The following is a 24,883-nucleotide window of genomic DNA, read 5'->3' on the forward strand; positions in this document are numbered from 1 at the left end:
TAAATATATGTTGGATTCATTTCATTTTGTTTTCTCTAGGTAGGGTCTCACTACAGCTCAGGCTGACCTGGAATTCACTATGTAGTCTCAGGGTAGCCTCAAACTCATAGTGAGCCTCCTACCTCTGCCTCCTGAGTGCTAGAATTAAAGGCTCATGCCACCACGCCCAGCCTTGGATACATTTTTAACCCTAAATATGAATCCAATGGAATAAATTTTTTCTATTCAATTTTATCCTGTAATATCTAACTATGAAATGAATTACAATCTAAACTGGGAGGAAATCTATCTATCTATCTATCATCTATCTATCTATCTATCTATCTATCTATTTATCTTCCTATTTACTATACTGAAGATTGAAATTGTTTACAATATGACCATCAGAAAGTTAATCTCTAAAGTTTAATGCAGTATGTATTTGACTTTTTACCACAGTTGATTTAAAATGTTCTACAAGAAAGACAAAAGAACAGGAAATTCTAGGTTGCTGATGACCATGAGACCTGCATCATTCCATCTTTTAGTTTATCGTGGAAGCAGTACAGAGCAAGAAAGAAGCCAGCTTTCCAGAGGCCATGCCCTTCACATAACCAGAAGACTAGAAATGACCAAATTTCAAAGTAACTATAAGGAAAGTAAAAATAAATATTGTGTTAAATCTTTCATAGCATCTCCTATCCTCTTGCCTACCCTCCTCCATTCTACCTTGCTTCAGGACAAGTAAAGACAGATCAAGAAAAATGGCTGACCCTAAGTCTGAAAAAGACTAAAACTGGTACTTTGGTAGACTAGAACATGAATTATAGGGAGATGATTTAAGAAACATGCGTGATGTAAATGATCATCCCTCAAAACTTGTGACTTCTGGGAAACAAAGGAAGCACAAAATGAAAGCTGCTCATTGGTTTTTAGGTGGTGAATGAGGAGAGGAGGCAAATGAAAGATGTTCTCGCATGGGTGATGGCTGTGGTGGTTGTTTCATGTATCAGCTTCACTGAGCCTAAGATGTCCACTACCTGGCTCAGTACATTCCTAAGGGAGGCTGTGAGGCTACTTGAGGTTTCATTGGTGGGATGAGTAAAGCAGATTGCCCTCAATGTAATTGGGCCTCATGCACCCCATTGAGGGGTCCACAGACAAGAAGGTAGAAGATGGTGACGTCTTTCATGGTCTGGGTGAAGACATCAATCTCCTCTGAACTTGGCACCACTCTGCTGGCTCTTAGGCTTCTGCACTCACACTGGGACTACTTCATCAGTCTCTCTGAGTCTCCCACTTGAGTAATTTTAGGACTTCTCAGCCTTGTGAATTGGAAAAGCCATTTCCTTACACTAAATCCCTTTGTATTTGTTTCTTTGGAGAGCTATACTCCAAGAGACAGCCAAGAAACTTCAGGACCACACAAAGCCATTTTCCACCACCTAAACAGCTAACAATCTCCCCAAGTTCCTGAACTTTGCAGTGCTGACAGAAGAGGGTGCTATTGAACTATAAATCATGTTTCATGCAAAATGGACCGAGGGAAACAGTTCCAGTTGTCTCAATCCTCACCAAAACATGGTATGATCATTCTTTTTAGGTTTACACATTCTAATCAGTGTGCAGTGGCATTTGCAAGAGGTTAGAGTTCATGTTTCTTTTTTAAAGGCTAATATTTGTCATCCACGTAGTCTCTGATGAATTATATGTTAAACCTGCTCATTTTAAATGAACTTATTTATTTTATTGGGTCCTTCTTTGCTTACCCATGCTTATAGTTCTGGTTGTCAAACCCAGGGCCTTGCACATGTGAGACTCTCCCAGTGTACTACTAAGCTTCACCCCCTTCAGTACTTTTTCTAGCTGGATGTTTATGTTTGTGTTTGGAGAGTTCCTTACAGATTTTATCTGTATGTCTTTTACCATGCATGTGATGTGCTAACATTTTCTTCCCAGCCATGACTTATCATTTAGTTCTCTTAATAGTGTCTTTCAAAGACTAAAAGTTGTTCAATTTGTTGTATTCAACTTAAGCATTGTTTTTTAAAAGTCATGGGTCATGCTTTTTGTTTCATGTCTAAAACTTTTTTGCTAATGGGAATTATTAAATAAATTGCCTTTGTTGTAATCTATTACCTTTTTAACATTTCAGACTTCAATGATATTAACTCTCTCAGTTTTGGTATTGATGATTTAGTTTTCTTGTCTTTTTCTGCTTCTAACCAGTATGATAGATTTATAAAACTCATCTATTTTTTCAAAGAACTCTATTATAATTCTGACACTGAATTTATATATAATGCTTCCTTCTGTGCATTCAGTCCATTTTATTTATGTGCCTGTGTTTGTACATGTAACAGACATTTGCTGTTACTCTATTAGAGGTGGACAGTATTATATGCACTGAGAATGGACTAGTGGGAGTAGAGGTTAGGGAAGACTCACAGCACATATATTGATAAGACAAGTAATGAACAAGAGAAATGAAACAGAGATATTAGTGGTAAGATGGAAAATTAAAGCAATGAATAAAGACTTGGAATGTTAAAGATTAGGGTTTTACTTTTTTCAAATTAAGTAGAAACTTTGTAAGGATATGCCATGTGTTGGTACCATCATTTCCTTCCTCCCTGCCCCCACTCCACTGAAGGCCTTTCCTAGTGAGATTGCTGGTATTCACCATGGACTTGTGGGTTATGAGAGCAACAGTCAGTCATGGTGGGGGTGGGATATTCTGGATATTCCCTCCCACCTCATGGCTCTTACATTCTTTATACCCCATCTTCCACTAAATTCCCTGAGCCTTGGTTGATGGACAATAGGGATAGAAGGGTTTGTGGAGGATGGGAAAGGAAGAGTGGGGGAAATAAGCACAAAACTAAACCCCAAAATGAACCCAAATGGTACCATAGAAACCCTTCTTCTTGAAAAAATATAACCCTCAGCAGGAATATAAAGGGTGTATCTGAAAAGAAGGGCCCTGGAGAGGGTGAGATGAAGCATAACCTTAAAACAAGTCAGGCTCCTTTCAAAGCACTTGATTACCTGCCTGAGGTAAAAGGTAAGAGCCTATTGTTGAAGACACCATATGCTGTCAACACAGAACATGGAGACACCTGGCTGGAATCCAGAAGAGAACCAGTCCCCAGACTATCTAGTGCTGGAACGTACTACATGAGTTATGGGGGGTGGGAGGGGGCAAGTGGCAAACAATGGTGTGAGCAAGCAGGGGTCTAAGCTAATCAGAAGCAACCATCCTGACTAGAAGTACCCACCAGTGCAATGGTGGCACACAGCCTTGGTGGGTAACCAGTGACTTTCTGATAGCTAAGAGATCCACTCAGTGGGAAAGAACCCATAGCTGGAACTGGGAACCAGGTCTGAATCTTATGGAGATAAAGATTATGCTTTCTAATGTCAAGCTCCCACTAGTCTTTGGTTAAAAGAGGGGGTACATCCATCAAAATCTCCCTAAATTAATGACATTTATCCAATTTAACCTATGCTGATTTCACTTTCCATTGGAGAATCTGTTTTTTCTTTTTCAGAAGAATTTTACTTTTAAATAGTATCCAGGGAAACATTCATGAGAAGGTGACTTTTAAGTAATGAGCCCATGAGGGAATAGGAGATGGGAGATGTGTCCTAGGACATCAAAAGAGGAGCCTCTTGGCAGAGGTGAGGAAACAAAAGCAAGGTTGGTTTAAATAAAAAAAAAAAAAGAGGACTGGAGAAATGGTTTAGCAGTTAAGCGCTTGCCTGTGAAGCCTAAGGACCCCGGTTTGGGGCTCAATTCCCCAGGACCCAGGTTAACCAGATGCACAAGGGGCGCAAGCATCTGGAGTTCGCGTTTGCAGTGGCTGGAGGCCCTGGAGCACCCTCCCCCCCCCCCCCGCCTCTCTGCCTCTTTCTCTGTCACTCTCAAATAAATAATTAAATTAAATTAAATGTTAAAAAAAAGAAGGTCAGTATGCTTGGGACAAGGGCCTAAGTGTGACACAGAAGGTTAAAATAATCAGTATGAGGCTAGACTCTTCTAGGCTTCCTAGGCTATGGTATCTACATGGCATGCCTAGGCAAGCGTGGTAGGTAGAACAACTCAGATTTTGAATACACTTTGGGGTACAGCTGAGGATTTCAGAGAACAAGAAGTGGTTGAGGATATAACTCAGAGGTAGAGCTTTTGCCTAGCATGTGTGAGGTCCTGGATTGGACCACAACACCAAGAGCAATGCAAAAATCCATTTATCAAAGCAAAATCACACCACCCACCACCCACAAGAATCGGAAATACAATGAACAAGATGAAAGAAGTACAAGCAGAAAATTCCGATTAAATGGATTTGAAGTGTGAAGGAGAAAGGAAGTCAAAGACTCCACCACAAACTTTTCTCTAATAACTAGAAAATTGGAGTTCCACAACTGACAGAGGAAGCAAGATGGGAGATTTTATACATTGTTTCCCAAAGTTCTCATCTGACTTGTCCTCAAAACTTTTTTTGATGGATATCAATAGACAAATAAAACCAAATATTTTACTAACAATAAAGGTCCTTAAGGAGTAAGCTAGTGCTGGAAAGATAGATGGCTCAGTGGCAAAAAAAACCACTTGCTTGCAAAGCCTGATGGTTCAAGTGTGATTTACTAATACCCATGTAATTCTAGATGCACAAACTAGCATTGGTAGTTTTTTTTGCAGTGGATGAGGCTTTGGTGCACCCATTCTCTCCATCTCTCTCCCTCTCCCCTCTCTCTCTCTGCAAATAAAAAAAAAAACATATTTCTATTTTAAAAAAGCAAGTAAGCTAAAGATCAGGGAGAGTAAATGTTGTTGTGTTAAGTTGAACAGATAGGAATGATCTGATTTACCCAGTTGGCTAGGTCTCACTGTAACATCCCATGAGCAAATATTCTTACAGTTTATATTGGTGTCCTAGAATTCAGTTTAGGGCTGCAGAGGGTAAACTCAAACAACATTTTGATTTGGGCCATTACTGCGGTTATCTGGTTCTAAACTAGATGGGAATAAATTTAACATTAGCTAAAGGACTACCTTGCTCTTAAAATTGATCTTCATTAGACAAACAAACAAACAACTACAACAACAAAAAGCTCTGGATAGGACCAGAAACACATTTACTATAAGTACCATTTACTTTTGCATGTATAGCATCTTCGAATAAAAACTATCAAAGTTCAACCAATGTGCATTATGTTCATACATTAAGGCTTCTAGTATTTTTTTAAGTTGAGGGATACAAGCAGCTGTTTGGCATTGGGCCGGATTTCTCAGGTAGAAACTCAGTATGTAATTAAAATTTCCCTTCCAGGAAAATTTAAGATAGGTACTTTAAAGTGACAGAGTTGAAATAGACAATTTTTAAGTGCCATCCTGTCACTTCTGGTTTGTAATTTTACCATTATTTCTTTGACAGGTAAAGAAGGAATAATGTAGTAATGTATCCAATGCTTATAAAGATTTAAGTAACCAATATTCACTTAGTGATCAATGTCATTAATGAAGAATCATACAGTACAATTCAAGGAAGAAATATGAATTTTAGGCCAAGTTCTTCATTTTAAATTTACTGGCATAACAATGAATAAATAGTGGTCTGAATTATGTTTGTAAGAATTGGAGAAGTTCATCTTTACCATAAAAGAACAAGGGTAAATAAGAGGAACTAGAACCTGTTTTGGTTTTTGGTGTGTGGCCAAAGTATACAGGATTTAGTCAGTTAGGTTGTTTTGTGTTTCACCTAAGGAATGGCTTCACTGATTCAACTGTGTTTCTATTTCCATCTTACTTTAGTGAAGTTTCATATCTGTACATTGAGTAACCTTAAAAATCCCCTCTATTTCCACTGAAAGTAGAATCAAGCTGCAAATGGAAGAAGTCTTAGTCCATCCTCAATGCAATTGGTTGATTTCTAACCACTGGCTGGTCACCTGAATGTTGCTTTCAGCAAAATTCAATGTTTTGCTTTTGCAGAGACAGTTTTAAGGAAAATGCAGACAAAAACAGTTGATGATACATAAAACTGTGGTTAATAACCTCACTCCTAAAGTTGATCTTTTTTGCTTTCTCTGAGATAGGGTCTCACTGTAGTCCCAGGTTGGCCTTGAACTCACAGCAATCCTCCTTACTCTTGTCTCCTGAATGCTGGGATTATAGGTGCATGCTACCACGTTTACCTAGCAAGGAGATGATTTTAGACCTACGATTTTGGGGCTGAGTAGAGAGGAGCCCCACACCTCCCAGGACTGCCTTGTAGTGGGCTTTAGACTGATACACAAGGGCTGGATAGTTCTCAGGTAAGCTGGGTCCCCACAGCAAGCACAAGCCACTCTGCTTATCCCATTTTAGGAGCCTCCCTTTAAAAGAGCACATTTCCTCTGCTTATCTTGCTGTATCCATGCACATTTTTTTTAAAACAACTATAAAAAAAATAGAGAATATTTGACATAAAAGCAAGGTGCTGGCTACATGTTGGGGCTCAAATAGACACCTAATAAATCCTCAAATTTATTAGTGCTCTAATTATTAGGTGGGGAGAGGAGACAAATGTTATTAACTTTATTATTAATTTTGAAATTGTTACTTTCAGCCTGCATCTTTCACAGCAATAAAAATAAAAGTAAAAAGTAAATATGGCATCTGCAAATCTAAGTTTACAATCTTGCTTTTCCATTTATTATTAGGATGAACGTATTATAATTACTAACTACATATTGTATTAGGGCTATGTATGGAATTTTCCAAATGAAAACATTTCCAGAATTGAAGCTTTCTTACCACTCCTGAGATAAGAAGCTGGACAGGTAATAAATGATAAAGCCAGCACTAGAATCTATGTCTGGTAACTTCAGCTGTTGTGATCTGGAGTGGGTGATAAAAAAAAAGTGGAAATAAAAGCAAAGTGTAAAATATCTTACATTATCATGCTAATATAGATGGATATGAAACTCCTTGGGAATTATTTATTATTAATGATACTTCCTTAAACCTTGTCCTATAAATGAAGGTCACCAATCCATTTAAAATAGAAAATTATTATATTATTATATTTATTATTATTATAGAATTTAGCTGTATCAAACAAGTGGGCCAAAATTGGTTTATTTAGTTGTATAACCATTTTTTGTAGTTGATATGATATTATTTTACTGTTTGTTATAGATCTGCGATCTGAAACTGGTGCATTACTAATTCGATTATAATTATTTTCTGGGAAGTGACATGAACATGGTGCAATAACGACTTTTCTTAGGGCCATCACTGAGCTATAGCCCCAGTTCCCAGAGTGGACATCTTTCCTTGACATTCCCAGTGCAGTCGTTTATGGTGTAAATGTTTACTCTGTACCATGATGCATTTTTGATTTTACAGGCTCATAATTAAGAGACCTTGGACTATGGGGATGTTTTAATAGTATCAGATTGAAAAATATATAAGGACTCTTAAAGTTGCACTGAATGTATTACATGTTACATCATGGATGGCCATGAATTTATGGTGGCCAAGAGTGGAATATGGTGGTTTGTTCAGATATCCCCCATAAACTTACATGTTTTGAATGCTTGGACTCCAGCTGTTGACAACTAGGGAGGTGAATGAGGTGTGCTGCTAGGGGTGGACCTTGAAGTTTATTATCCTCTGGCTTGCCAGTGTTGGCCCACTCTCCTGCTGATCTTTCCCACCTGCTGTTACAGAGGTGATGTCCAGCATCTGCTGATGCTGTGCTTTCCCCTGCATTATGAAGCTTTCTCTCAAGGCTGAAAACTAAGATAAACACCTTTCCTCCCATAAGGTGCTTTTGGTCAAGTGCTTTATCACAGAAATATGAAGGTAACTGCAACAATAGGTTTAAAAAGCATTTTTCATCTGATTCTTGGGCTTCGCTTTGGAACTTAAAGATGAGTTTGAGCTTTCAGAACACATGTACACAAGAATAAGAAGGAAATATGGAATGAAGGTTGAAGATAGAAGACTGGAACACATTATAAGAATGATGTCATCAAGACTAAAGCACAGAGATACTGAAGATTGAAAATGAAAGTGCCATTTTGCCTATTTATTACACCAGTGCCTTTTATCTTCTGCTTCTTATTTTATTTTTAATTGAAACATAATAATTTTATATATTTATGGGTAAAGTATACTTCAGTAAATGCATATACAATATATAGTGATCAAGTTGGAATAATTAGCATAGTCATAAACTCAAACCTTTATAATTTCTTTGCAGTGTGATGATTCAAAATCCTCTCTTCCACCTATTTTGAAATATACAATAAATGTTATCACTATAGTCATTCTACACATTTTGCACATCACTAGGACTTATTTTTCTATCCTGACTTTAACATTGCATCCATTAATCAACTCTCCCCATTACCCCTACTTCCGACCTTTGTATCCTCTGGCAATTATCTATTCTACTGTCTAGTTTTTGAGGTGAGCATTTTTAGCTTTGTAGATGAGTGAGAACATGTGGCATTTGTTTTGCTGTGTTTGGCTCATTTAATTTAACATAATGTCTTTCAGTCTCATTCAGTTTTCTACAAATGGCATGATTTTAAAGTTTTATGGCTGAATAGTATTCCATTTTGTATATGTATAATATTTTCATTATCCACTCATGCACTTATGCATACTTAGATTTATTGCATTCATTGATTATTGCCAATAATTCTGCAATAATTACAAGAATGCAGATCCTCTGACATACTGTTCTCATTTCCTTTGGACATATACTATGCTAAATCATATGGTGGCTGCATTTTTATTTTTTGAAAATTCTCACTAGCACTTTCTATGATTCCCATCCCATTAGCAGCATAAGCTTCCTTTCCTCTGCATCCTCCATAAAACTCTTCATCTTTTTAGAAATTGTAACCATTCTAATAGGGAAAAGTTTATATCTCCTTCTGATTTTGATATGGATTTCATTGATGTTAATGGTTAAGCATGTTTTTTCATGTACCACTGGCTGTTTGCATGCCTTCTTTGAGAAATAACTATTCCAATTATTTGACATAAGTTTGAATAGTCATGAGCAAGAAGGATTTGTAGACTTTCATAGGCATGGCATAGAATAAGCTTACATTGAATTCTACAAAACACAGATTTCATAATTAAAATCTCCACCCCATCTACATAATTAAGGAATCTGAAGTGTAGCAGATGATAAGGTAGTAAATTGCAAGGCAATAATTCCTAATCCATCTTATCTTGATTTTCCAAGCACTTCTTGGTTCCCCAAACTTGCACCAAGTCCATATTCCTAAAAACTCAGATCATAATTTACTCAATTTGTTTTTAGGTTATTCTCCACTCAGGACTTGGTATCATATAAGCCCCAAATGACCCAAAACAAAAGCTTTTGGGCTGGCAAACAAATACTTGAGTTGAATTATGAACCTCAGATCTCCTGAAACGCAATCATGGGCTCTCAGGAAATTGCCTAAACCTTTCCATTTCTACCTTGAGATTTCCAACCTAATTGCTAAACCATGACTGTCAATGAAGGTTCAGCATCTAACCTCATGTCTTCATTAATCAGATCCAGGAACTAGAAATCTTTGTGGGATGAAGTGCTTGCATCTTCCTGCATAAAGGATATTTTTTTTTCAGATTTTTCTAGATTACTAATTTATGCAGTAAAATTATTCTTGCTTCTTCTATTTATCCACCCCCTTTGATAACTTTCCATTTTTCTTAGTTGAGTGACATCTTCTCAGAAGGTTCCCATTCTTACAAACCAGTGCCAAACCTGCTTGATACTCTTACATTATATACCACTTCCCCTTTTATAATTCCTGTTACTCTTTAACTTTTAGTTTTTCATTCTCTCCTGCCTTACCCTCTCCCTGTCCCCTATGTGCCTAGCTTAATGCCTGGAATATGCAGGCATACATGCTCAGTAAATATTTCAACTGTTGAATGATTGAGAGGATAAGAAAATGGAATTATTAAGTGTTGTTTAAAACTATGCCTGAAATTTGCAGAAGTGGCCGGGGGCAGGAGTGTGTGGAAAGAGCATAAAAGCAGAAGGGTGAGAGGTGGGGCTGCAGAATGTTGTTTTCTGCAAAAGACAAATCCACTACACTCAGGGATTCACAGTAGAAGGGATTTCCTTTCCGTGACTGAGCCTGACAATACCTCATCATAAATGACAGATGGGTCCACAAAAACCCCACATCCCTCAGAGTAAACAATGGAAACTGATGATTGCTAGGAGAGGGGAAGTCATGTCCTTTTAGGACTGTTGCTACTAGAGGATTGTCGATTCTCCAGTAAATAGCTTCACATTCCTGATTATGCAAGACACCCTAATTTAAATCAGTCAGTCAAAAAATACAGTAAACAAGACCTGAAAGTAGGATGGGAAGTGAGATAGAATGCAGTTGGAAAATTTTAGTGGGATGGGGAGGGAAGGGGACAGGGTGAGTGGAGGGATCAAATTGCACTGTGTATACATGTATAAAATTGGTAAAATCATAAAAAAATAAAAACATACCTGATCAGAAAAGAAAATCATTGTGAAACTTTGACAATCAAAGAAATTTATGTATTGCATGCTTTGGTTTTATCTTTCTCTAGACTGTACTCTCTGGCCCAGGACAGTTTCTTGTAGACTGAAGTATCTGTAGTGGACACTTGAATCCAGCCCTCATAGTGGAGGTGACAACATGCTCCAGACTGGTTATTCATGTGTGCTTTACTAGTACCTCTCTGGAACCAATAGCTGCAGCTTGGCTCTTCATAGCCATTTCCAGCACATCTGTGAATCAGACATCAGACTCCCCTTCTCCTCAGCCTAAGAATCCAAGTTACTCATCCAGAGCTTCACATGAATGTCAGCTTGAAATTCAGAGGATGAATTTAGCTTCTGGCTCATTAAAGAAATGATAATGGAGCTGTCTTAACTTGAATATGGGTGTCTTTCCTGACAGAGTTTATGGAAAGGAAAAATAACTTCAGAAATGTGAAAAGTATTGACACATCATGGACTCCTTGTAAAATTCACCTACTGTTTTCTCAGTGCATATGTCTCTATCAGCATTTTCTGATAACTATCATGACAAAGTCAAGTTCACTATGGAGCTTGTAATGAATGCTGTAAGCTTACATGTCCTGGTCCCGTGGCTCCATCCTTTGCATCCTGTGTTGGGGGACAATATCAAGGTATATTTGTTTGGGCTGCATCAGTGGGCTCATTTGTTCCATGATTCTGGGCTTGTTTCAAACTGTGGGAGGCACCTATGGATGTCAGAGGCCACAAGGAAAGAGTGATTCCTAGATTGCTCCTTGAGTTGCCACTGTTGCCGTATAGTGACCTTGCTTCACTCCTCAAGTCCCTTTATACTTGTGCCTACATTTCATGGTGCCATGTTGGAATTCCCTAGCTCCTGTCCACAAACTTCAAAAGTCCTTTCACTAAAATCTATGAAATTTAAGTACACTCTTTCCTGCCTGCAATCTGTCATATATAGAAATTATTTGTGGAATGGAAAAAATAACATAGGACCATGACAAGTGTTGATAACAGAAGCAAGGAGCCTAAACTTCTCCATTTGTTGAGATAATTTGGACCCATTTTGCTTATATTATACTTAAAAATTTTAATATTCCCAAGAGTCTTCTATTAAAATAGATAAAAAAATAAATGCCTGTGCCCAGAAATCCACTAAAGAGCCTTTCAGAGAAGGGAGACATGACACACGATATAAACTAAACTTCAAACTAGAGGCTAACAAAGAAGGACCTCAATCAGATATAGCTGTTTTATAAAAATATGGGTTTCTGGGCTGGAGAGATGGCTTAGCGGTTAAGCGCTTGCCTGTGTAGCCTAAGGACCCCGGTTCAAGGCTCGGTTCCCCAGGTCCCACGTTAGCCAGATGCACAAGGGGGCGCACGCGTCTGGAGTTCGTTTGCAGAAGCTGGAAGCCCTGGCGCGCCCATTCTCTCTCTCTCTCCCTCTATCTGTCTTTCTCTCTGTGTCTGTTGCTCTCAAATAAATAAATAAATAAATAAAACATTTAAAAAAAATACGGGTTTCTATAACTGCCAGGATTTACTCATGTTTTCATTCTCTTATAGTTGGGTTTTTAATTTATTCAAACAAGAGGTCTGTTGATAAAAAAAAGCAAACAACAAATATTTAAAGTGCACAAGATATTTTTCTAGTTACACTTTTGCTGTTTTTCAATTTAAAGTGACAGACAGCTGAGACTCTGATCATCTTGCCCATGAAGGACAAAGGCAGTGTGACCAGTCAAACAGAAAGTTAGGATTCAGTGAAATGAAAAGACTTCATGGGGAAATCAAAGCCAACTTAAATAAAGAACATCTACCTAGAAATCTATCTAGAAGCTAGAGAAATTCGACAGTGCACTGTGAAGAGCAGTGGTCATGTTCTTAGTGCAATGCCAAGATCAGGCAGAGGGGCTGGAGAGATGGCTCAGTAAAGCCTAATAACCCAGTTCAATTCCCTAGTACACACATATGCTAAATGCACAAATTGGCGTATGCATCAGTGGCTAGAGTCCTTGATGGACCCATACTCTTTCTGTGTCTCTGTGTGTATCTATCTCTATGCTTGCAAATAAATAAATATATTTAAATAAAAAGATCAGGTAGGGGCAGCAGGGCACCTGGGAAGATATGAGTCTGCCCTTAAGCATGAGAAAATCCAAACTGACAGCATTAGAATATATGCCTTTCACATTCATTCCTTTATTTCTGACAGAACTTGTTTAATGGAGATGAACATGAGACACTACATACGTACAGCAGGATGTGCTGTGGCTCAAGCTGTTTTGTTTCTTTGTTGGAGCATTGCACATTGTAGTGATTAGCTTTCGGGTTAATAGGGGACATAGCCACTTAACACCAATTACCCTCACAGTTCTTGGCTTATTTCACAGGTCTTCCATTTGAGTGTTAAGTGGCTATGAACTTTCTTCCTTTGACAGAAGGGATACATGCATTTGGCAGTTATGTACTGAGAGCTATTAGCGTGCTATTGTGCTAAGAGTGGCGAAGTCAGTGGTGAACAAAAGAAAGTAGCACTTGCTCCCATGGGTATGTGGAAAGCCTTAGTTTAATGCTTAGTGCTTCCCCAAACACACGGGGGGGGGGGGGCTAGGGTACATGTCCATAAATTGAATAGACATAATCAAAATAGACGTAGAATTATTTATTAGAATAAAACTACTCCTGTCATTCATCCTGCTTACCTGGTCTTCCAGCTGGCTGTGTGTATGGATTATCAGTCTCTACATATCCAATTTTTACTATGAATAATTGTGCATGCAATAAAATATTGATTCTGGTATTTTCTTTATTTCAATTTTCCTAAAATGAATCTACAGTCTAATCTTGAGGACTTTTATTTATAATTCTTTTGCTTTAGTAGAATTATACTTTAATTCACACACTTGCAAGAATTTTAAAACAAAAATAAGAAGTTGAGCTGAGCACTTAATCTGGGGCTTAGTTTGCATGGTAGCAGCTCCAACTGATAAAAGCGCATCATACTGGAACAGGAAGTAGAGAAAATTACCACACATGCTCTGGGGTTCAGCACACAGTCCATTCTATTCAGCAGCTAATTTGTGTTGCTGGCATTTTCAATAGAGATGAATTATTCCATCTCCCACTATCTGGTGCTACAGGCGCTATTTTGCCAGAGAAAAGACGCAGGGAAATGAGGTATGTTAAAACCTGATTTTTATGACCTAATAGATATTTGAGTGTCACTGGACAAACTTTCTTTGAAATGGTATTTACATATTGTAATGAAATAAATTTTCAAAATGCAACCATGAAAATTTATGTTACTAAACTTTTAAGCAACCTAAATGTAGCTGAGTAAGTGATGATAATTTCTTAATACATATTTTTAAATATAAGAGCTAATTGTGCAAAATTACTCTTTAGCTAAAATGAAAATACCTGTTTTGTTGACATGGTGCTGTGGTCTGAGTTGTTCTTTTTCCAAAAAGGTGATATATCTAGGTTATGCTGGTATTAATGTACAATTCCACAAGCAGCTTCATAAAACCTATTTTCAGAGAGACAGTGGGGTCTACTAATATCTACTTTATTTCCTGAAAGGTCTGATTTATTTGTTATTTTAAAAGTTGTTTTACATATTACAGATTTACATTGAAAGTCAGAACTGAAGCAACACCACTCGTGACAAAAAACACAAAACACAGTCTTTTGTTGCTTCATGAGGCTGCAGTTGAGGAAGAGCTGAGCGCAGCAGAGAATGCATTTTGTCCTAGTAGCAGAGGCAGCTTGCCCTCCACCATGCTCCCATGCAGAGGACTATTCCATTGTGCATGAATTTGTTATTTTAGCAAGCGCACATATCGACATCCTGCATTTGGTGTTTCTATTGATACAATGTTGAGGAAATGGTGGTCTAGGTTTTTTAATAAAACTCTATCTGAATTTATGTCACTACATTAAAAAAATTGTGGCACAACAGTTAAGACAGATGCTTAAAAATGGAATATATTCCCCCCCCCCCCAATGTCTTTGCTGTTCTTTTAGAGAGTCCTAAGTAGGAGAGGCAGCGTTGAGAAAGATAGAGAATGTGTTCTTAGGATTAGTGCCTTGCTGAGATAGAACTTGCTATTTCAAATACATGAACATTAAACTAATAACTTATTATTTTATCAAGTTAAAATAAAGATATCACAATTAATGCTTTTTATAGCTCAATGAAACTTTAGAAGTACCGTATGAAAAAATAAAATTTTGAGAACCAATTAAAAATTGAGATACAACTTGCTGATCATATTGTTTTTCTTTAAAGAGACAGGCCACTTAATACCAATTACCATCACAGCTCTTGACTTTTTTATGGGTCTTTCACTTGAATAGTAATTGAAAGATGGTAAAGACCTAGCATCCTTATTTTTTAAGTGCATATACTATTCCCAAGAGCGTGAAAAACAATGAACTCTGAATTTAAGTGCTTTTCACATTCATAACTTTGACTTACACTGAAAGAAATCCTTTTAGAGAAGATAGAATAATTATTTCTCCTATTCAAATGGATAAAAAGGAACAAAAATCAGCTTGGTTTTTGATTTTTTGGTATTTTGGACTGGACTATGTCACTTTCCTATTATTGTTTTTTTTTTTTAAAGTTACAAGATAACTTCTATTGTAAATTCTCACTCATAGTACTTTTACTGCATTTTTATAAATTATCTGATTCTAGCCCAGTTGTCTCCATTTAAAAAAAAAAAACTTAAAAGATATTATTTACTTATTAGAGAGAAAGAGAGAAAGGGAGAGAGAGAGAGAGAGTGTGTGTGTGTGTATGGGCACACTAGGGCCTCTAGCTACTGCAAACGAACTCCAGATGCATGTGCCACCCTGTGCATCTGACTTCTGTAGGACCTAGAGACTTGAACTTGGGTCCTTAGAGGTTTCACAGGCATGCACCTTAACCACTAAGCCATCTCTCCAGCCCCCAGTTGTCTTTTAATTTTATATTTCTTTTTCAAATCATTCTTACTATTTATTTCAGCTGACACTTTTTCGCTTCCCCAATCATGAATGCCTTTTTGTCTATAGGAGAAATAGTGGAGATTAGTAAGTATAGAAGGGAGGAAGTAAAACTCCAGGGGGTTATTGGAAGCTTAGTAAATGACAGAGAAAGGAAGAGGGTTGAGAAGTTCAAAAGGAAGAAGATGGATAAGTGTTCCTGTGATAAACCTTGGTGGCTCCCCTGTCTGTACTGCCTCACCCATCCTGCTAACTCGAAAATCATGTTACTGTTCCAGCAACATCATTCACACTCAACAGCACCTTTTCTCGCAATTAGCTTGGGAAGTTATGCTTCGTTAAAAGACATAGTCAAGGAAGTAGTTCTTTTAAAAATTTTTTTTGTTGTTTATTTTTATTTGTTTATTTGAGAACGACAGACAGAGATAGAAAGAGGCAGAGAGAGAGGGAGAGAGAGAGAGAAAAAGAGAGAGGGAGAGGATAGTGGGCATGCCAGGGCTTCCAGCCACTGCAAATGAACTCCAGACACATGCACCCCCTTGTGCATCTGGCTAACATGAGTCCTGGGGAATCGAGCCTTGAACCGGGTCCTTAGGCTTCACAGGCAAGCACTTAACCGCTAAGCCATTTCTCCAGCCCAGGAAGTAGTTCTTTAAAAATGGAAAAGACCATCATCTAAGGCTCACTACCCATTTGTGAGACAACTGATAAAATACAGAGCCCAAAACAAATATAAAAAGTAACTTAGGAGTAAGTTGTCTGAACTGTGAGCTGGTTTTATATAACATTAATGTCTCCAGAGAGAGAAAAAACTATACTAAAAAAAGTATTTGAAGAAATTGTTTAAAAAATTCAAAGTATTGTGGCAGAAAAAAATTGAATAGATATATGAGAGAATAAAGTTGAAGAATCTTCCCAGAATAAGATGCAAGTATATATAATTAGAAATTAGAAAGACCACCTGGGGAGATGGCCCAGTCGCTAAGAATGATTGCTGTTTAAATGTGAGAATCTTGGAGGGCCTGAGATCACTGAAATTTGACTCCTTAGAATCTATACAGATATTTATGCATTTCTATAACCCCAATCTGGGTGGGACAGATATAAGAGAATTGCTGAGGCTCACTAAGCAAATATAGTGGCTCTGAGTTGAGAGAAGTACCCTGTCTTTCTGAAGTATGTGGATGAAAAGGGCACATGGAGGTCTCCTCTGTCCTCCACATGCATGTTTACAGTACATGTATCTACATATCCGTGCACATATGCCACAATAATATACCGCACTATGTATCCTATCACACAAATAAAAGAAAGAAGAAAGACAGTGTAATAAAATTAAAGGGCTAATTTGGAATGTCCAAGATTCAAAAATCAGGAGTTTCAGAAATAGAATGCTGAAAAGGGGGAAGTAAAATTACCTAAGAAATAAGTCCAGAATAACAACCCGCAATCCTCTTCCACAGACATTATGTTTAAAGGGTGCTTAGGACTATGGAAGCAAAAAGGACTCCCTCCAAGAAGAAATTATATAATTTTAGAGCAATAGAGACGAAAAAGGGAATCCAAAGTTCACCATAGATCTCAATCGTAGTTATAAAACCTAGAGTCTAACAGATCCAAGACATTTAGAACTATTATCAGCCAAACTATCAATTGAGTTTGGTGATAATATTTATGTTTAGATGTCAATCATCTCAAAAATTTGCCTCCCCTTTGTACTTCCTCAGTCCTCTAGAGGAAGAAGTATTCTATTAGAACAAAGAAGAAACAGAGACTGTGGTAGGAGGCTATAAGGAGAAGAGGACAAAGAGGAGAGAAGGGGAACAAAAAATTGTATGTGAAATGCCATAATAAAACCTGATTATAGCTGTACAATAAACTTTTCAGTTAAAAAACAAACCAGGAAGACCTAGATTACAGAAAACAAGCAATATAAAAGCAAAACATAAAGTATCCCCTGACTGATAGATAGAGAAAGATTCAAAGACAATGTGAATTTATCAACAGTATGCACCACTGGTTCAGATCAGATCATAGCTTGAGTGGGGCCTCAATTACAGTGACAGACATAGTGGTTTGTAAGCAGTCCTGGAGTTAACCTGCCTCAGAAGACACATGTGTGCTTTACTTCAGTTCCTGAGGAGGTTCAGAGCAAGAGCTCTAGGGTTTTGGTTGGGGGATCTGTAGCTTATAGGCAATGGTACCAATATTTAAGCCATGAGATGAAGAGGGAATGGAGAAGGGAGAAAAGAGGAAGTAAAGTTAGAATGATGCATTAGTTACTTTTCTTGTGCTGTTGGCCAAATCCCTGACAAGAGGCAACTTAAGGGAGGGAATGTTAATTTTAGCTTACCATTTAAGAAGGGATACACTGGCTTGGAAGGCATCTCCTGCCACAATGCCATTGAGCACCCTCCTCTTGCCAAGTAGGCCCCCTTTTTTCCCTCTAAATTGAGAACTTGAGGACATGAATGTGCTGTCATTTGATCACGCCCACTATCCTTGTGTTCCCTCTCTTCCACCCACATTCCACTGAGGACCTTCCTCTGCTTTATCTCATTCCTTCTGTCCCCGTCTGCTCTCCATGCCATAATTTTGCTGGGTGCAGCTCTTTTGGGGGTAATGACAACTTCTGTGGGGTCATGAATGCACCAGTCACTTCATGTCCAGAGGTCCAAAACACTCCTTCCCACTCTTATATTTGTTCTTCCCCTCTTTTGCAATGTTCACTGAGTTTTGGAGGGCTAGATAGAAGTTTCTCATTTAGCATTTCACTCTCAAACATCTCTTACTTTCAGTTTTGATGAGTTCCTGAAACTCCTCAGTGTCCGCTACCATCTATAGAAAAGTATTCTTTTTTTTTTTTAATTTTTAGTTATTTGAGAGCGACAGACACAGAGAGAAAGACAAATAGAGGGAGAGAGAGAGAATGGGCGCGCCAGGGCTTCCAGCCTCTGCAAATGAACTCCAGATGCGTGCGCCCCCTTGTGCATCTGGCTAACGTGGGACCTGGGGAACCGAGCCTCGAACCGGGGTCCTTAGGCTTCACAGGCAAGAGCTTAACCGCTAAGCCATCTCTCCAGCCCAGAAAAGTATTCTTAAATCACCTCTTTAACAGATGTCCTAGTTGTTTTCTTTCCCATCAAATTTCTTGATCATGACTTTTCCCAGTATTCAGTGGCTGTTAGGGTGACAGAGATTTAATTGTCTCTGTTACTGAGGTCTGCCATTGGTATGCAGCTGATTCCTCTGGTGGAGAATCTTCCTGTCTACATTCCATCTCAAGCTCACTCTTTTTTTTTTTATGGTGGCACATGCCTTTATTTCTATTTATTTATTTTTTATTTTTTAATTTATTAGTTTTCTTTTCAGCAAATACAGGCAGTTTGGTAGCATTGTTTAGGCTCATCCACGACCTACCCCCTCCCAATGGCCCCTTCTTGTTGATGTAAAGGGGTCGTACATTGTGGAGTTAGCCCACAGTAACTGGTACGATAAATGTCTCTGCATATCATGACCCAACATGTGACTTTGACATTCTTTCCACCCCCTCTTCTGCAAAATTTCCCTAAGCCATGTTGGGTTCATTTTTGGTCTGCTTCAGTGATGAGGTGTTGGGGGCCACTGAGGCTCTGGCTCTCTGGTTTGGTAGGAGTTGATTTTTCTCTGTGTTGGTCTCCTTACCCTTTGTGCTGATATCCGGTTCATCAGGAAAACAGCACCCTTGCTTGTTTCGCCAATTTTCCTTAGTTTCAGTCAGGCCCCCTTTGAGATATGATGGGGCAGCTCTCTCCTTAGGATCTGCATCTATCTGAAAAAGAGAAGCAGATTCTCCAACAGAGAGTAAGTTAGCAACCAGAAAATTGAGATAACACTTTCTTTATAGAGAGTTTAATAGGTGTAGGCCCTCTTGTACCCCATGATTGATGGTAGCTTGATATTGGAGAGTGGGCTTATGTTTGGATACGGTTCTGACTTGTTTTCCAGCTCCAGCTATGGGTCCCGTACCACTGAGGGTATCAGTTAGCCAAATCAAGAGCAGTTGGTTCCCCACCATGGCTGTGTGCCACTATTGCACTTGTGTGGGCATCACACCAGGTTATTTGTGTAAGTAGGTTAGACCATGAGTTGCTTGGACAGATATTGGTCATTTCCCCCAGTCGCCCATGTAGCACCTTCTGGCACTAGACGTGCTGACTCTCTGGGGACTGACTCTCTCCTGGCTTCCAGCCATGCCTTTCCATTTTATGTGTCAGTTGCATATGGAGTCTTCAGCAATAGGGTCTTACCACTGACTTTTGGTGGGTCATCACGTACTTGGACAGAAGTCTATCATTCTTTTAGGAAACCTTGTATGTTTCTCTGATCAAAAGCTCATTGTGGATGATAGCCCCATGCTGGTAGTGGGGGTTACAGGTCAGTGCCCACTAAGAAAATGAGGAAAAATATAACTAATATACAAGAGTTAGAGAGGAGAGAGAGAGAAGGGGGAGGGGGAGAGGGAGTGAGGGGAGATGTAGAAGATTTAGCTTAGACTTTATCCTACCCTCTCCAGTGTCTTGTGGTTCAGGTGTTTCCTGTAAGGGTCTACTGAAGGTTCAGCCATTTGGTCTGCCTTTTAGGAAGTAGAATTTTTCAAGCTCACTCTTACAAACACATATTCTCTTATCTTCCCTCCTGCTTTCAATTTCAACATGCCATTTTCTCTCAAAAGTTGGGTAGATGTCCCACTACAGGCTTATCCCTATAGCTAAACAGCCAATGATGGGAAAATATGCTGGGTTCTCCCTTAAGACTATATGATTTAAAGGACTGATGGTCTGAGGCGATAGCTCAATCAGTAAAGTGCTTGCCATGTAAGCAAGAAGACTCACATCTGATCCCCAGCACCATATAAATGCTGGATGTGGTGGTGCACACTTGTAATCCAGTGCTTAGAAAGGAGACAGGTAAATTTGTGGGGAAAACTGGCTAGCTAGACTAGTCAAATCAGTAAACTTCAGGTTCAGTGAGAGACCCTATCTCAGTAAAGAGGTGGAAAGTAATTGAAGGATACCCAATGTTGACCTCTGGCCTCTGTGCGTGCGCACACACACACACACACACACACACACTTATGCACACACATGCAAACACAAATGTACACACAAATACATGCACATACACCATGTGCCTATGCAAAAAAGGACAGAAAAAATATTTATATATTTTTTTGTCATTGATTTTCCTGGTCTTTAACCTGGCATAGTGAGGAATCAACAAATAGTGAAGATGAGAGAATTTAGTATTGTGTCTGCCTTTTAAAAATGGTTTCGTGGGCTGGAAAGATGGCTTAGCGGTTAAGCGCTTGCCTATGAAGCCTAAGGACCCTGGTACGAGGCTCGGTCCCCCAGGTCCCACGTTAGCCAGATGCACAAGGGGGCGCACGCGTCTGGAGTTCGTTTGCAGAGGCTGGAAGCCCTGGTGTGCCCATTCTCTCTCTCTCCCTCTATCTGTTTTTCTCTCTGTGTCTGTCGCTCTCAAATAAATAAATAATTAATTAATTAAAAAATATATTTAAAAAATTGTTTCATGTTCTTTGTCATGTTAGTTTCAATTATATGTAAGAAAGTTAGTCTTTCTAAACTCTTTACCATCTCCATTTGGAAAATACAAGTAATCTCTATGTAACTGGAACAGAAAAATTGTGGCAATTGGCAGTCTCACCCATAACTGGAATGCCAAGATCTGTGAAATGGTTGGTTTTCTTAAAGGAGAAGTTCTTGGAACTCATTATCAAAAAAAAAAAATCTTCATTTTACAAAATAGTAAGTCTAGAGATGCTGAGACAACATCTAATATACTTGAAGATTGCATTAGATGAATGGTAGGTCATTTGGCATTCATAAGCGCTCTTAATATGATTTCTTCACCATCTTTCTGTTTGATTGCAGCCGGGGCAATGAAAACAGACTGACTCACCGGCGGCAGACAATTCTTCGTGAGAAGGGGAGAAGACTAGCTAATCGAGGACCAGCATACATGTTCAATGACCACTCCACAAGCCTATCTATTGAAGAGGAACGGTTTTTGGATGCAGCTGAATATGGGAACATCCCAGTGGTGCGCAAGATGTTGGAAGAGTGTCTCTCCCTCAATGTTAACTGTGTGGATTACATGGGCCAGAATGCCTTGCAATTGGCAGTAGCCAATGAGCACCTGGAAATTACAGAACTGCTTCTCAAAAAAGAAAATCTGTCTCGGGTTGGGGATGCTTTGCTTCTAGCTATTAGTAAAGGTTATGTTCGGATTGTGGAAGCAATTCTCAACCATCCAGCTTTTGCTGAAGGGAAGAGGTTAGCCACAAGTCCTAGCCAGTCTGAACTACAGCAAGATGATTTTTATGCATATGATGAAGATGGGACACGGTTCTCCCATGATGTGACTCCAATTATCCTGGCTGCCCACTGCCAAGAATATGAGATTGTGCACACTCTTTTGCGGAAGGGAGCTCGCATTGAACGGCCTCATGATTATTTCTGCAAGTGCACTGAATGCAACCAGAAACAAAAGCATGATTCTTTTAGCCACTCCAGATCTAGGATTAATGCCTATAAAGGGCTGGCAAGTCCAGCTTACCTGTCACTTTCTAGTGAAGATCCAGTTATGACGGCCTTAGAACTGAGCAACGAGCTGGCAGTGCTGGCCAACATTGAGAAAGAGTTCAAGGTAGGTTATTGACAGCAGGGACATGGCTAGATGCCGCTGATCGGCACGGCTATAAACCATGTGCTGTAGTAGTTCAGAGAAAGAGACATCTGATTCCCACCAGGCTTCAGCAAAGTTTCCAGGAAGGGCATTTCAGGTGTACATGGAGCAACAAATAGGACTTTGGAAGGCTGGGAAGGAGAGAAAAAATGAATGAGTCCAAGTCCAGGTTGTATTTACAAGTTTCCATGACGTGCTAATGACTGTGGGCACTTGGTATTGTTATGTTTGTTACTTAACAAGCTCCTTATTGTAGTCAAAGTTGTAATTACAACCATTTAGCAATGATGTACTTCCTGCTAGATGTTTTGCATTTATTGTCTAATCTGTATTAGTCAATACAGTTCTCTAGAGGAACAGAAACAAAAACACATTATTTGTATCATAAATGGCATTTACTAAGTAAACCTACAGAATATGGGTTTGAAGTCACACAATAGCTGTCTGCAGGATGGAGTCAGTACCTGCTCTGTCCATAAGGCTGGATGCAGGCTGGAAAGTCAGAGAAGCTGGTAGCCGCTCTGTTCACAAGACTGGATGGTGCAGCAGTCCCAATCTAGTAGTGGAGGTCCAGAGCATTCCTAGAGAGCCACAGGTTTTCAGTCCATGTTGGGAGGCTGGTGAAGCTGAGGTCCAACTCCTGCAAAGGAAAGCATCAACCCCATCATTGTCCACGGGTTTCACTGCATTTGGAGAGGATTGAAGCTTGGAGTCCTACCCGAAGATCAGCTCTCCACACTTCTAAACTCCCTCCAGGGTTGTGCTCATCTTTTTCTGCTATGTACTGCAATTGTTCACAAAACTATCTGTGGCTCAGGATCAGGTTGGGTCCATCTGATTCAGTGTTCTACATAAGCACATAATGATATATTTTCTATGTTCCATGTGCTTCAATAAGCTGGTCTGAAAAATATACACCTTGGGGGATTGCAGTCCCATCTCTCCTGCTCAGCTTCTTGGTGGCACTATCACCAAATGCACAGTGCTGCTCTCCACATGGGAAGTCATGTGCCCAACTGTTATAGGGCCATGTCTCCTGAGAAGGGAGAAGGAAAATACCTCTGTGTGCTTGGCTCCCAGGTTAGAGGCCAAGGCTTTTCCTTCAGCTAGGTGTCAACCAGCACTGTAGGCAGGACAAACACATGGCCCTTTCCCATCCTGTCTCAAATTCCTTTCTGATTTTCTGATTTTGGCATCCTAGGACTCAGAATTTTGCAGATCCCATTTAATATACATTCTTCAAAAATTGGCGAATGTTGCCAGGTGTGGTGGCACATGCCTTTAATCCCAGTACTTGGGAGGCAGAAGTAGGAGGAATGCCATGAACTTGAAGCCACCCTGAGACTACATAGTGAATTCAGGTCTACCTGGGCTAGAGTGAGACTACACAAATAAATAATAAGATCTGATGAATGTTAACTTTTAAATTTGCATTTAATTTTTGTGTAATTTCACTACCTGGGTTTCCAAACTCTCTGTCTCTTCAGTATCTTTGTGTACACATTTCTCTAACCCCTTAAGACTGTTACCTTCTTTACTTGTTCATTCGTTCATTCCTTTTTTGTGTGTGTGTGAGGATACAAATATGGTAAAAAAAAAAAAATCAAAGTCAGTATAAATGTATAATCTAATGAAAGAAAAGACCTGTATGGAATGACTGTCATATTAGGCAAGGCCTCATGGGGTAAGGAAAGGGCAATTGGTTCAAAGGTCGAAAGAAGAGCATTTAGCCCATATGTGAACTTTCTGCTCTTCCTTTATGCACTGAAAAGTGTGGATCATGAGGAATTAGAGATGCAGATATTCCTTTCCTTGTTCATTACACACTTCCTAGTCATGTATACACAGCCCATTTATGCTTTCTCTTCCAGTTACACTGTTCTTAGCACTTGTTCAGAAAGTCAACCAGGGCTATTTCAACTTTTTTCAATTATGACTCCTTTTGATTGAAAAAGTTTTTTATGACCTGGCTATATAGGTTTATAAAATAGTTATTCTAATCAATTATTAACTAGTAATAAATCATAAATTAATTTAAACAATTAGTTGGTATACATATAACTTTTTCATTTATTAAAGTCAAAGGTAGAGGTGGTTAAAGGCACTTGCTTGCAAAGCCCAAAGGCCAATGTTGGATTCTTTAGTACCCATGTAAAACCAGATGCCCAAAGTGGTGCATATATCTGAAGTCCCTTTGCAGTGGCAGGAGACCCTGGCACACCCATACTTGCTCTCTGTCTGCCTCTTTCTTCCTGTCTCTCTCAAATAGATAAATAATTTTTTTTAAAAAAAGACAAAAGCAAACTACATACTAATGAGAGAGGTATGCTTACTTATTTTCACATAAAAATAAAAATTTGGCTTAATATTTGATATTAGAGGATAGAGATCTTCAGTGGTTTTTCTTGGTTGTTATTTCACAATTTAATTGTCGCTCCTGAGACAAACATTTTGCATAAGTACATAGGACAAAAATAGACTAATTTGATACTTACATGTTGAGGACTGTTGGTAGGAAAATATTAAGCTTCTATTTTCCATAATTAAGCCATTATTTTTCTATAAAACCAGAGAATTTTTTTTACTAATAGTAAAAATACTACAGTTGATAACATACAA

The 24,883-nt window shown here is 38.8% G+C and overlaps 1 protein-coding gene across 2 annotated transcripts in view; it reads left to right on the top strand.

Annotated features, from left to right (window-relative positions):
- Positions 1-24,883, top strand: part of Trpc6 (transient receptor potential cation channel subfamily C member 6) — a 114,352-nt gene that overhangs the window by 44,376 nt on the left and 45,093 nt on the right. The window contains exons 1-2 of one of the 2 annotated variants that reach the window (XM_045146294.1): positions 13,575-13,702; positions 21,451-22,225. In XM_045146294.1, the coding sequence (XP_045002229.1) occupies positions 13,698-13,702; positions 21,451-22,225 (780 nt within the window). In that variant the 5' untranslated portion in view covers positions 13,575-13,697. Of the gene's footprint in view, positions 1-13,574; positions 13,703-21,450; positions 22,226-24,883 lie in introns of those variants that run through there. The other variant, XM_004661912.3, reaches the window with a different exon arrangement.

This window comes from Jaculus jaculus, chromosome 3 (assembly GCF_020740685.1).
Source record: "Jaculus jaculus isolate mJacJac1 chromosome 3, mJacJac1.mat.Y.cur, whole genome shotgun sequence".
In the NCBI taxonomy this organism is placed as follows: domain Eukaryota; kingdom Metazoa; phylum Chordata; class Mammalia; order Rodentia; family Dipodidae; genus Jaculus; species Jaculus jaculus.